Raw genomic sequence first — 13524 nt, forward strand, 5'->3', positions numbered from 1 at the left:
TTATTTTTACCTTACGTTTAACTTAATATACTGTTTGGTACAAACCAGGAGTTCATTGACAACATATGACCTGAACTCAGGTATTAACTCAGAATAACATGACATTAGATGTAGACAAAATGTTCAGTTTATCATACAGTAGGCGTGGATATACTGTGTGTGTGTGTATAATAGTTTAAATTCAGAAAATATATGTCTTAAATGTGGAGGACAGGTAATTATGAAGGAAACTAAGCATTAAATATTTACCGCTCTAGAGAATCTTTGATTGTTTTTCTGTCATACACAGATCCGATCATGTCATCCGCTTGTGTCAACATAATGACAGCAAGTACAGCAAACCACCTTTGGTCGCTGGACGATGTTCTTGGTCAAGGGGCCACAGCATGCGTCTACAAAGCACGAAACAAAGTACTTTTATCATTATTACAGTTTTCCCATCTCCATGACTCAAACGGGTCGTAGACAGGTCATACTTTATGCTAAATGACACTTTATATTGCTGTAGAAAACAGGGGAGCTGGTTGCCGTGAAGGTCTTTAACTTGGCGAGCTACAACCGGCCGTATGAAGTTCAGATGAGGGAGTTTGAGGTGCTGCAGAAACTCAATCACGTCAACATTGTTAAACTCTTTGCTGTGGAGGAGGTGCGTATCTGATGTGGTTTGTGACGCTGTTCAAGATTTTCCAGCCGCAGTACTGCTGATTTTTCAGATGGTACTTTGATGTTTGAGTTTCTCATGATGCATTGTGTAAGGGATATTTTTGGCCAACTTTGTCACACTTTATTTTAAGGTCCAATTCTCACTATTAACAAACTACTAACTATAACTTTTGCTTGAGTAAACTCATAATTTACTGCTTATTAATAGTAAGGTAGTTGTTAACTTTAGGTATTTGGTAGGATTAGGGATGTAGAATATGATTATGTATTATATGTGGTTTATAAGTACTAATAAACAGCATGTTAATAATGGGCATGCTAATAAGCCACTGGTTAATAGTGAGAACTGGTCCCTATACTACAGTGTTACCCAACTTTCCAAACAACAGCTCAAAACTACTGTATATAGTACAGTGAAATAGATTAGATAATTATTCAGCTTTAGTACGCGGCTCATTGTATGGTTTAACAGTTGTGATAATACTTTTGCAACCATTGTATTGAAAGCATTTATATCCACTACTGTTCAGAAGTCTGGGCTTTTATTTTGAAATAAATTTTTAGAGCAAGGAACTGGAGAATCAAGATATTTAGAATTGAAAGAATATTATTATTTTAGACAGTTGCTCTTTGTAAATAAACGAAATTTTGTTTCATTAAGGTATCCTGAAAAATGGTCTCAACAAAGCATTGATAATAAGAAATGTTTATTGAGCTCTGAATTTCTGAAAGATCATGTGACACTAAAGAGACTGGGGTAATGGCTGTTGAGAATTCAGCTTTAACATCACATAAATAAATGACATTTTAAAATATTTTACTATAGATCATTTTAAAACTGTAATAGTATTTCACAATGTTACTGTATTTAGATTAAATAAATGCAGCCTTGGTGAGCGTAAGAGTTCTTACTGACCTCAAAACAATAAAAATATACTATTTCTACTACTAGTAATCGTAATAAAAAAGGGTTTTTTTTTTTTTGGCTTTTCTCCAACCTATGGATATTAAAATGTAATAAAACACCAATAATTAAAACAGCTAGACATAGATTACCTTAAAAGTCCATATATATATATCGCTATCAGTTCATATGGTATTAAAATGTAATAAAATATATATAGTTATAAGTTCTTGTGGCTGTTAACAATTTCTCAGACAAGCAGGTGACATTCAAGTTATTTTTCATTTCAATGTTTTCATTTCTATTCTTGTGCATGTCAGATGCATATGAACCCGAAGCAGAAGGTTCTGGTGATGGAGTTCTGTTCAGGTGGCAGCCTGCTGAACCTGCTAGAGGAGCCCGAGAATGCGTTTGGACTTGCAGAGTCAGAGTTCCTCATTGTATTACAGTGTGTGGGTAAGAACCAACAGAGGAAATTAAGTAGTTAAATTAGTTTCCACTCCATTACACATGCACCTGTTGGGAGGCATTACTGTGGATAAATGGAGCTCTCCTCACATTTAGTCTTTCTCCCATTTTGTCCTGTACAGTCCAAGGAATGAACCACCTGCGAGAGAATGGGGTGGTGCACAGAGACATCAAACCTGGCAATATCATGAGGCAAGTGGGTGAGGATGGACGCTCGGTGTACAAGCTGACGGACTTCGGTGCTGCTCGTGAGTTGGAGGACGATGAGAAGTTTGTGTCCATATATGGCACAGAGGAATATCTGGTAAGAAGGAAATGCAGTTTAATTTTTTTTTATTTGGTTAATGCTGAAAAAAAAAAACCCTCAAAGGTGCCTCTTCCTGTATTCAGTGATTCACAGAAAAAACAGCACGTGCAGTTGCTTATCAGAAATGTAATCTGCCGTTTGATGTGGTTCCTTTAATCTGTCTGTGAATAAACATGTTATCTGATGTAGCAAATTAGCTCAAAAGGGAAATGTATATAAATAATTACAATTAATTATAATTATTTATCTCAGCTACTAGAAGTAACTGTAGCAGTATTAATATTACAGTGAACTAACATTCAGTGTAATCTCGTATCAACTCTAAGAAATGTTATTTTCATAGCCACAAGAAATAACTTTCTTCCAGTACTACTGCATTAGAGCATGTAGCAAGATCAGGACTCATTTAAGTGTACATTGATCTGCAAGCAGTGACAGAATCGGATAAGGGGTCTGTGGGATTATTTGTTAAAGAGCAGGTCAGATGGTATTTTAAAGTGTCCCAATATTGTATTGGAGTCCCCTACATCAGGTTTAAATGCATCTAAGGTCAGAAAACATTGTAATTTTCTCAGAATATACATTTAATATTACTCATCTCTGTGCCAGTCACAACAGGTTTGGCCAGCTGACCAATCAGATCAGACTCTGTTCATATTTCGCGGGCAGGCGGGGATTATGCAAATGTGTTACCCAGTGACGTACACCGGTAACAGGCAAAAGAGTCGAAAATATAACGACTCGTTACGGCGATTCAGAACCGACTCTCTCTTTTGAGAGACAATATCTTTATTTATCATGCACTTTTTAGATTAACAACTTTGCAGATTGTTTTCATTTAAGGATAGCTACGTTATAAACTGCAAAAGAGAGATTTTTCAAAAACCCATCTGACCTGCTCTTTAAATATAACAAATAATAATGTGTCTGATTTGCCCAGCCGTTACACTTATATAATAACTTGTGTGGTCCAGCATCCGGACATGTATGAGCGTGCAGTGTTGAGGAAGCCCCAACACAAAGCTTATGGTGTGTCTGTGGATCTGTGGAGCATCGGTGTCACCTTCTACCATGCTGCCACTGGCAGTCTTCCTTTTATACCATATGGAGGCCCACGCAAAAACAAGAAAGTCATGTAAGTTTTACCTGTTTTACTTATTATAATCAATTATATATAAATTATAATTATAAATGATGATTTGTGATACATTACTTTTTATATTAGGCTTATTTATGTGCTATTTTTGGTGCTCTCCCCAGGTACAAGATCACAACAGAGAAGCCGGAGGGAACTATAGCAGGTGTGCAGAAGATGGAAGACGGACACATTGAATGGAGCTACCGTCTGCCTCACTGCTGCCAGCTTTCAGAGTGAGTTTCTCTGTGCAAAAGTGTGGTTAAAATCAATGTGTCATACTGCATCTAAGGCCATTCACACCAAAGATGATAACTATATAACTACAAAGTCTTAATAATCTAATTCTATTAGAGGAACTTTTTTTCAGCCACTGAACAATAAAAACTGCATAAATGCAGCTCATGCATATAATAAACACTGTTATCTGTCAGTGTGGACACTATTGTTGTTATCCTGTTTATAGTTATCATTCTTTGTGTGAATGGGTCTTTAAGGTCCTTAGTCATGTCTTATTTTCATGTTGGCCTTAGTTTTTTGTCTACTGGAAATTTGTAATGATTAACACCAAGATCCACAATATAACAGCTCATTGGATTGTTTTCATGCATGTCAAACTTAAAATAGCAATCTATTGTGACTCATTTAAGTTTCATGCTTTTATTTATCATGAATAACATCCTGGAAAGAAATCATTGATAGTTCTTTGAACACTGAATCCTCTTAGTAGCACATGATCAACGGCTCTGTTTTTTCGTAGGGGTTTAAAGACCCAGGTGGTCCCAGTGTTGGCCAGCATACTAGAGGCAAATCAGGAGAAGTGTTGGGGCTTCGTCCAGTTTTTTGCTGCCACCACTGACATTCTGCACCGCATCACGGTCCACATCTTCTCTCTCCAGCAAGCCACAGCACACAGCATTTACATCCACTTTCATAACACGTATGTGGGCTCTACAGCATCTACAGCTGAAGTACTCCATGCAACTTCATTCAAATGTGGCCCAATACATTTTTAGGTTGCTGTATATGGAAATTCTTTTTTTGAAAACAGATGCCATTTTGGTGTAGGTCCCCAAATGGTCATTTAAAATCAATTAAAAATGATTACCTACAATTATATGTAAGTTTACTTTTCACAGTGATTCCAAAATATTTTGTTGTTGTTGTTATCCTCAAGGGTCTCAATCTTTTTTGAGGATGTTCAGGCCCAAACTGGAATTGAGCCGGCAGCTCAACAGTACCTTTTTTTGGGTCATCCTCTCATATTGGAGCCAAGCATGAAAATAGTAAACCTTCCCAACACCACTCCAGACCGCCCTATCATTCTAATCAGCCGACGACCAGAGAAACTAGTAGGCCCTCCATACAAAGAACGTACGGTCATAATATGTTTTTTTTGTGTGTGTGTGTGTGTGCCTGATGTCACAATAACAAGCTTATGAGACATATTATAAACCCTGAAGTCTCAAGTTTATGTTTTATAGTGTAATTTAGTTGGTAATTAAATTGGTAAGATTCACAGAGGTAACTATGTCTCTATTTATTCTTCCGCCATCCCTTCTATTTTCATTTTTTTTTTTTTTTTTTTGTAGCTGAGGCCCCTGCGATGCCCACAAAGTTTGACGTCATGGCAGATTACTCTTTCTCCAAGGTAAGCAAGCCTCTTTGTTTTTATCTCTGGTGCTTATTTTTGGTGAACATTATAACACCATTATCCCTGAGCCTCACACTGTGTCCTGTTGTTTTTGTTCCTCCTAAAGACCATTGTCGGGGTCATCCATCAGTACCTGCGGATAGCCCGCTCACTCCAGATGTACAGGGAACTGATTCTGCAGGGGTACTATAGCTACATGTGAGCTCTTATATAATCACTATTGTGCATGAGTCAGTCTCCCAATAATTATTGCCACAATAATTAAAACTGTGTCCAATAACAATATTCTTGACTTTTCAGTGAAAACACCAGTTTTGAATGCAGTAATGTGGCACACAGGATTGCCATGGTGAATATGAAGCTGCTTTCTTCTATCAGCACTGAGGAGCATCTCCATCTATTGTAAGAATCCACTAGTGAGATACTGACTGAATTTGTGTTTTAGTTTACTACATGGTATCATGAATCTAATGCTTACTCTAGTTTAATAAGCATTATATGTAGTGAGGTATTTAGTGATGGATGTCTCTTGATTATTCCCTACCAGTGCTCAGAGGATTGCGCATGAGTTACCAGACTTTGTAGACAATAAGAAAAAGCTCCCACTGGTGAGAGTTGTGCTTTGTCAAATGTACATTGAATAAATGAACTAGAATACACAATAGTTTGCATCCTTGAGGTTTATCATTGTGTGTAGATTGAAGAGGATTTGCAGCGGATGTATGGCAGTGGAGTCAGAGAGTTCCAGAATCAACTACAGCATTTGCGTGTGATCCTGTCTAAACACTCCGAGATACTGGCCCAGGATAAGAGGTAGCACAGCCTGTTAGGATAATTTGGGGGAAAATGATAGTTTACTATTTTCAAACTTATTCATCGCTTTATTAAATCATTATCCTGGTGCCAAGGGATTTTCCTTGATTCTCTTATTTTATTTTTATTGAAAAATCTTGAAAATAAACATAAAAACTATAGATAACATTTATCTTGCAGTGCCATAAAATAGTAAAACATTGCAGCACAGCATTTGTCCAAATGTTGATTTAACTCTCTGTAAATTAAATTCAATAATAAACATCACATATTATCACATGTAAAACATAAACAAAAACGAAAGCATTCATTAACTATAATATATTTCTAAAAAATTAATAAATAAAAATCTATGCCTCAAATGGTTGATTAAAATTTATACATTTGCATATCATTATAGACGGTTATAACAAAATTGATAATATATTATTATTATATAAATAAAATGTATTTATTAAATTTTAATCCTGTGTTAATAATTAAATTATTTTTTCTTCCTCTTAATGCAGCATCCAGAAGATGGAGGTTTTATTGGGGAAGATTGTTGCAGTACATCAGCAGTATTGCAAAGACAGAATAACAGGAAGTAATTGGATGCATTTTTTTTTCTCTCATATTAATATAACACAACAGATTACAGAAGAATCTACATTGGGGGTTTGATGAGTGGAGCCAGTGCTGAGATTAGTCAGATTAGTTCTCAGTACTGTGCTGCAGGGAAGGGAGGCACTGTTGTGCTGCCTTATCTGACAGTACGGACCATTCCAGACAGGCAAGCATGAAGACAGAAGAATATAACCCCCCTTTCTGCCTGGCTGCATTGATAATGTTAGATATGACTCTGCAGAGAAGCCAGTCAGCTAAAATAGTGCTTATCTTGAGCAGTCGCACAGAAAAAAAGAACTACGGTGTTGGGTAGAGATTATCTAATGACTGCACTGACTGCTATTAATTTATTCTCTTTCTGTCCCAGAGCTCAGCTACAATGACGAACAGATTCACAAGTTTGAGAAGTAAGTACTAAACACCAGGAGCATCTTGAGTTAGTATTCAAGTGATTAAACTGAGAAACAACTATTTTCTGCTCAGGCTCAATCTGTCTTCATACATAAAGAAGGTCAAGAGTTTATTCAAGGATGAATGTTTGCAGAAATACCAGGATGTTCTGATGGCTGCTGGCAGCTGGAACAGGTATGACAGAGGTTACACGGACTGAGAATACACCATCCAATCACATTATGTATGGGCCCTAATGTCAAACATATTTGATACACGTTTTATTACTGTCAAAGGTGTTTTGTCTAAGCAGCAAAAAAGCGGTCAGAAAACAACATATGCAGATGACCATGTGAGTGTTGTTTCTGCAGGGTTCTTTATGAGATGCAGGCCAATCTAGAGCAATTTGGAGTTGTCCTCCGCCAGAGGATGGGGGATCTGCATGTGTGCGAGGCCCAGCAGAACAAGGTCAGCCCTCTTTTTTCCACAAAAGACACACACCGTCTGTCTTTAGCCCTATTCAGGCGTGACAAGTTGTCCCTGAGGAGGTTAAGTAAATTTAGTGTTTCACAGACTCACTTTGTGATTTTAATCCTGTTGAAATAAAGTTGAATAAGGCATTGTAAAAATAACGACAAATTAGCTGGCAAATTAAATTTTGCCTTACTTTTGGCTCAGTCCCAAAGAAAAGAATGTCTGTGAGGGCATAATTTACATTTTAACAGCAGTTCTCCTTATTTGTGTTGACTTTAACATGACTACAGCTGAATGTCTGATTATGCTGCCTTGTATACAGTCATTATGAATTTTAAGTAAAGTGAATTTCAAGTGGAACTTGCATCTCTTCCAATTTAAAATGATAATTATTCCAATCAATAAGACCTGTCTAATCATGGCTGTTCAGCCCTTTTCAGACATAAATACAAATCTGCCCTCACAGACATAATTTCCAGATGAACTTGAGCCCAGAGTTGGTCAAAAAACTAATATATTGTGCAATTTTAACAGAGGCTGTGTGAGGAAAAACATAGAAATGTTCACTTTTGTGAAGTCTGTGAAACACAAAATTTCTCTAACCTCCTCAGGGATAACTATTGTATATTTTGACCTTAGACCTTAGATTTTGACCTAAATTTCATTATGAATTTATCAGGGTTTTTTTTTTTTTTTGTGCAAACTCTCTGGGTAAATATCTCAGTTCAGAATTAATTAATAAATAAGTAAGGAGAGTCTAATCAGGGCTGCAGTAGCAGCGTCAGGTATGATCCTCTCCTTAATTCCTGCTCATAATTCACATATCTTTCTGTCTAAACCTAACAAACTATTCTGAAGTCAGACATTTTTACAGTTCCTGATCCACAAAAACTTGGACATAGTATGGAGCATCCTGAGTCCTGACCACGTTCTTCTCCATCTTTGCAGGTTCTGGACAGAGCTGTGCTTAGAGCTCTCCAGCAGCCTGCAGGAGCTGATGGGGTAGATGGACAGAAAAAGGATGATGAGCACCTGATTTTCAAGTATGTCATTGAATTGAAGATAACAGCATTTATCAGTTCCAAATAATGAATAAACAAAAATTGTTTCCAGAATGAACAGATTAAAGGTTGAGATGGAGGCTGTGGCACGGGAGCTACAGAATAACAACAACATGATAGAAAGGTACTGTATAGTGTTTAGCTGTGAATGTTTGAAATTTGAATCCTTTCAAATTTAACAAGGCATCTTCTTTTTAAGCCTTGCGGTAGTTACCGCTACACTGCCATTGGAGAAAAAAGTACCTCAAGCCAACAGACCATGAAGACCTCAAAGAATGCACAACAATCTGTGAGCTAAAGGAAAAAAAAAATGTTCTTGGTTGAACCTCTCAAACCATAAAGAACAGATTAATGACTGTTACCCGGGCAGGCAACTGAAATTTCATGATGTGTACTGATGTGCAAAGCACAAATTGAGTTATGACTGGTCTCGAGTCCCTGAACTGTCTTGTGACAGATCAAAGGAAAACAGGAGTATTTAAAACTGCAATTTGGTTTGATATGAATCACAAAAGTCATACTTCTCACATTCAGTGTTTATGTAGTTAATGCATTTTATCTTCAAGCAGTCTAGTAGTATTGACTTTAACAGCCAAGAAAATTGAAATATAGATCTGTTGTAACTACTACAGCAGTTTTCATGAGACTTCAAAATTGATGGCACAGTGCATTCAGCTGACAATAATGGTGTAATTATTGCACAGTCATGGCATAAGGAGAGAAGAGTTCAGTCTGCTTTGTAATTGATTCCGTTTCTGAGAGATAACTGTGCAATAGCACTAATTTAATTCGTCTATTGATCACAACAGAGTATCACACAGCATGGAGCTCTAGAGGAGGCTTTGTTTATTTGACAATGTTCACCTAGGCCTTTGAAAAATGTGTGAACTGTACAAATGACTCCAAATATTATCATCCTGCAAATACTGACAAGAGTCACTAGACTCCTAGCTTGCTGTATTACAGATCATTACAATATGGAAAGTGAAAGATGTTTGGTGGGTTCTGATGGCACATTACAGAGTGTGAGTTAAGGGGAATTCCTCACTCTGGGGGAACTATGGTGACCTTACAGAGACCATGCTGTCATTCACTGACAAAGCTTGCATATGTTTGACTTAAAATGGAATTTTATCAACTTTCCTTTTGCCAGTTTGTAAACTTAGATGTTAAATGTTTTGTATTTTTTTTTAACGTCTTCACTTCTGTATTGTGAGGTAAGAGGTACCCTTTAAATGTAAAGTGGTACTTGATAGACTATATATGGCTCTAATAAATATATGAACACAATTGGTGAAAATCATTTTTTATTTAAAAATATTTTAACAATTACACATTATAATTTTGATGAAAATATAATACAATAAACTACACATTATGTTATGTAATATGTGTCTGGCTGTGTGTGTGTGTGTATATATATATATATATATATATATATATTATATGTGTGTGTGTGTGTGTATTTATATATATATTTCATATGTTAATATATAATATAGATAATTAAGCATAAATAGTTATAAAAATGCACAATACAAATTCTTCTAATGTTTAGTGAAATAACAGAAGTGAGCGACAATCATTGGTTTGCGAGGGGCAGGTTCGCGCAGCCAGTGACATTTAAAGCGCGCAGCTGATTCAGTGTGCGCGTCACACTCTCGCCGCTGGCGCTTCAATTTAGTTTGTATTCTGCCCAAATACGACTCTAAGCTGAGAGACATGGCGTCCGTCACTTTAGGACAGCACCCTGCTCAACACCACCTCGACTCGGATCAGCAACTATACCACAAACTGAAGTCGAGCGACAGGAAGAAATTCTCGCGTAAATGGTCGCTGGACAAGATCATCACGCGAAACAGAGTGAGTGATATGGACAGCGGGAGAGCCGCAGTCTCAGCATCGCTCGCGTTATTCAATCACGAGCCGCCTTCAGCATCACACAGCCGTGGCGGCTCGCCACGTAGTAATCTGGACGGACCGACTGTGGACATGGACCGAGAGAACGCGAACAATAATAACGGGATACTTCGCAGACACAGTGCCGGGAGCCGGAGAAGCTCGGTGAAGGAGATGGCAAAGATCCATGCGTCTTCATCAGTACAAGAAGTTCGCAATCCCTCGGCGAGGTCAAACTTCAGCTGCACGACAGACGAACTGGAAGGACTGGCGATCGACAAGCTGACACAGGCGAGGTCGGGAGTAGTGAAGATGCGAAGCGAGCCTCTCAGGAGGGAGGCATGGTCCATCTTCAACCAGAGAGACCCCAGGGTAAAGGCAGAGAGGGGAGAGGGCCACATCTTCATCTCCAGACGGCTGAGCCAAGACTGGTGCGACGCCTGCAACCGCCAGATCAACAGCGCTGCGCTAAAGTGTCAAAGTAAGTGACCGCTATCTCTCCTCTCCTCACCTGACCTTAGATAAACAGAGGGATGGATGAACGAATAAAAGGAGATAGATAGATAGATAGATAGATAGATAGATAGATAGATAGATAGATAGATAGATAGATAGATAGATAGATAGATAGATAGATGTAGGGTGGATGGATGCATTAACAAATGATTGGCAGGGTGGAAAGATAAAAATAGATTTATAGTTCTGATTTAATAATGGATGGACAAATGGATGCAGGATTAAATGGGTACATATTAGAAGGGTTAGAAGAAGGATCGATGGATGGACAAATGGAATGAGAGTTAGATGGACAGAGGGATGGATGGATGAATTAATAGCTGAATGTAGGGGGATGCATGGATCCGAGGATAAACAGATAGATGGACGGATAGATTGATAAATGGGTAAACAGAATTTGTTGAATGAATGGATTGATGGACAGATACAGATGAATGAATAGTTGTTTGGATGGTTGGATGGACTTATAGGTAGATAAATAAATCGTTATGTTCATTTGTTGTATGTTTTTAGCATACGTAAAAGACTCTCTAAACATAGAGGCTTGAAAAGTGTTTAAATTGTGAGGAAGAGGCAAAAATCACTTCAAAAAACTGTTCAGCATTCAAAACCATGAGATGACTAAAAAAGAAAGAAAACGGAGTTGATAGAAGAGTGATAAATTGAGTAATGTCCATATACGTATGTGTTTATAAAGTACACAAGTGTTTGTTTTGCTAGCATTTTCTGCTGAAGGGGTTGTTTGTATGGCTCCAGTGTTAAAGGAGCTTCCATAGTGCATGTTTAATCAAGATGAAGCATGCTCATATGGAGAATAAGGGGGAAGTTCCCAGCAGAGGTCATTGTTTGTTTTTCTGTTTCGTTATTTGTCATGTTTGATTAGTTGTATATGAAAGGGAAGGGGGATATCTGATGACCCCCTCCAGATCCCTGGGGATTCCTAAATGAAGAACTATCACCCACAGAGGTCTCTGATTGTCTGGAGATAGGAATGAGAAACATTTGAAGCATGTGAGTGAGGTACACACGCCTTTTAAATAAATAAAGTAAGAATCTGAATTGGGATCCAGTCACCCTGTGTGAATCATTTAGGATTTTTCTTAATGGTTTAGAGGGAAATTCTTCCTCTCTTTGCATGCTTTTCCTCTGCTCTGGTATTGCTGTTGTACCCTTGTTGCTGCACTCCACTGTCCCATTATGCATTTCAGCTAATTCACTTGCTTTTAAAGGGCTGCTATAACAAAACCCTCTGTTATAAATACAACTTCCTTGGACCGGTTTGTAAAAGAGAACCAAAAGCAAATTCCATTTAATTTTTGCTTACAGTTACAGAAATAGATCTGTGAATGATGTAGAATAGAATGACGTTATAGCTTTAAGAAAAAAGGCTCCGCCAACACAGTCTATTTGAGAGATTAAATTCATACATCTCTAGAATGTCCTACAGTGATCTGAAATGAACGAGTTTACAATGCACCCCGAGAACATAAGGTTCCCCCTGTGTGTTTGTGTGTTTAGTTTTGTGTGTGTGCACATGGTGCATCTGTTTGCTCGTGTATGTGTGTGCATGTGTAAAATGTTGCTGAGTTAGCAGTGTGTCAGCAGTTCTCTTTTGGAAAAGGTACTGCAGTGAACAGCTTCATAAAAGGGCAGACAGCGAAACTGCAGGGGTTTGTGGAGTGTGTCAATTAGAAGTTGGGGATGATTCTAGGATTATACATTAACCCCAATGACTGTTCTGCCCTTCCAGTGCAGTGAAAAGTCAAATTTGGGCGTCTCTTTAAACCTCCCTTAGTACTTTCTTTATTACTTTTCTCTATAAGTAGTCTAAATACCTTCTTTTGTGTTTTGCATAAGAAAGTCACACAGGTTTGGAACAACATGAGGGTGTGTAAATGATAACAGAATTGTACTTAAAGGAACAGTATAGCCAGTCGAGCAGAATGTTGTATCTACTGAGCCATTAAAGTGTGTTTGTAGAAGCTCCCGACCTTATCACATTTCATAGAGTTCCATTTTTTCATTGAGACCACGGGAGTTTTAAACACTTGTTCCTCATTCTCCTAAACCTTTATTGTAAATGCCAGGGTTGGGTGTAATTTTTCCTGGTAGTTTTGTTGTGGTTTGTCAGTAAGAATCAGAATGGGATACACTGGGGATTTCCAAATTCTAAATTTTGCCATTTTTAGTTCATGGGGGTTTTGAGTAGCATTCCAAGAGCATGTCCTGATATGCCTCCACCATAAGCATTGGTTTCTTTTCTCTAGTATGTTGAGATGCTCCTAGCACAGTTATTGCACATGACCAGAAGTCACTCATGGGTAAAGCACAACATTGTAGTTTGTAATTGTTGCTTTTATTGTTTAGAAGTGTCTTGGAGCATGCTGGGAAATGGTGTATTTAAGAGGTTGCGGTGGCGCAGATGGGCTAAAGATGGAGCGTCTTGACTACTACAGATCACCGTTTTAGTGCACACAGCCCGTAATTATACACACTGAATGAAAGAGGCAGTCAGAGAACATCAGTGGTTACGTTCCCCTTTAAACAGTTCCTTTGTGATCTTGCTTTCTCCCAAAGGAAAGAAAAATCACAAATGAGGTCTCTTTAATAAATCAGTTATTTCTCTTAGATAAG

The 13524-nt window shown here is 37.8% G+C and overlaps 2 protein-coding genes across 2 annotated transcripts in view; both read left to right on the forward strand.

Moving 5' to 3' along the window:
* Nucleotides 1-50: 50 nt before the first annotated feature.
* Nucleotides 51-9765, forward strand: LOC109087965 (inhibitor of nuclear factor kappa-B kinase subunit epsilon-like). Its single transcript, XM_042734263.1, has 20 exons — nt 51-411; nt 509-646; nt 1888-2023; nt 2158-2339; nt 3317-3477; nt 3603-3713; nt 4238-4417; nt 4655-4851; nt 5070-5128; nt 5238-5329; nt 5432-5533; nt 5679-5739; nt 5829-5944; nt 6454-6530; nt 6918-6957; nt 7034-7135; nt 7312-7408; nt 8363-8457; nt 8528-8599; nt 8675-9765. Exons 1-20 carry the CDS (start codon nt 298-300, stop codon nt 8736-8738), a joined length of 2196 nt encoding a protein of 731 aa, XP_042590197.1. The 5' UTR covers nt 51-297; the 3' UTR covers nt 8739-9765.
* Nucleotides 9766-10091: 326 nt separating this feature from the next.
* Nucleotides 10092-13524, forward strand: part of LOC109083864 (ras association domain-containing protein 5-like) — a 37200-nt gene continuing 33767 nt past the window's right edge. Inside the window, exon 1 of the mRNA XM_042734264.1 lies at nt 10092-10855. Within this exon, the coding sequence (XP_042590198.1) occupies nt 10198-10855 (658 nt within the window). The 5' untranslated portion in view covers nt 10092-10197. The remainder of the gene's footprint in view (nt 10856-13524) is intronic.

Source organism: Cyprinus carpio, chromosome B11 (genome assembly GCF_018340385.1).
Source record: "Cyprinus carpio isolate SPL01 chromosome B11, ASM1834038v1, whole genome shotgun sequence".
Taxonomy (NCBI): Eukaryota; Metazoa; Chordata; class Actinopteri; order Cypriniformes; family Cyprinidae; genus Cyprinus; species Cyprinus carpio.

Coding starts and splice junctions, on each gene's coding strand:
- LOC109087965 (XM_042734263.1), top strand. CDS start 298: ATGTCATCCGCTTGTGTCAACATAATGACAGCAAGTACAGCAAACCAC. Junction 5,129..5,237: donor CAGATTACTCTTTCTCCAAG/GTAAGCAAGCCT, acceptor TTCCTCCTAAAG/ACCATTGTCGGGGTCATCCA. Junction 7,409..8,362: donor GCGAGGCCCAGCAGAACAAG/GTCAGCCCTCTT, acceptor CCATCTTTGCAG/GTTCTGGACAGAGCTGTGCT.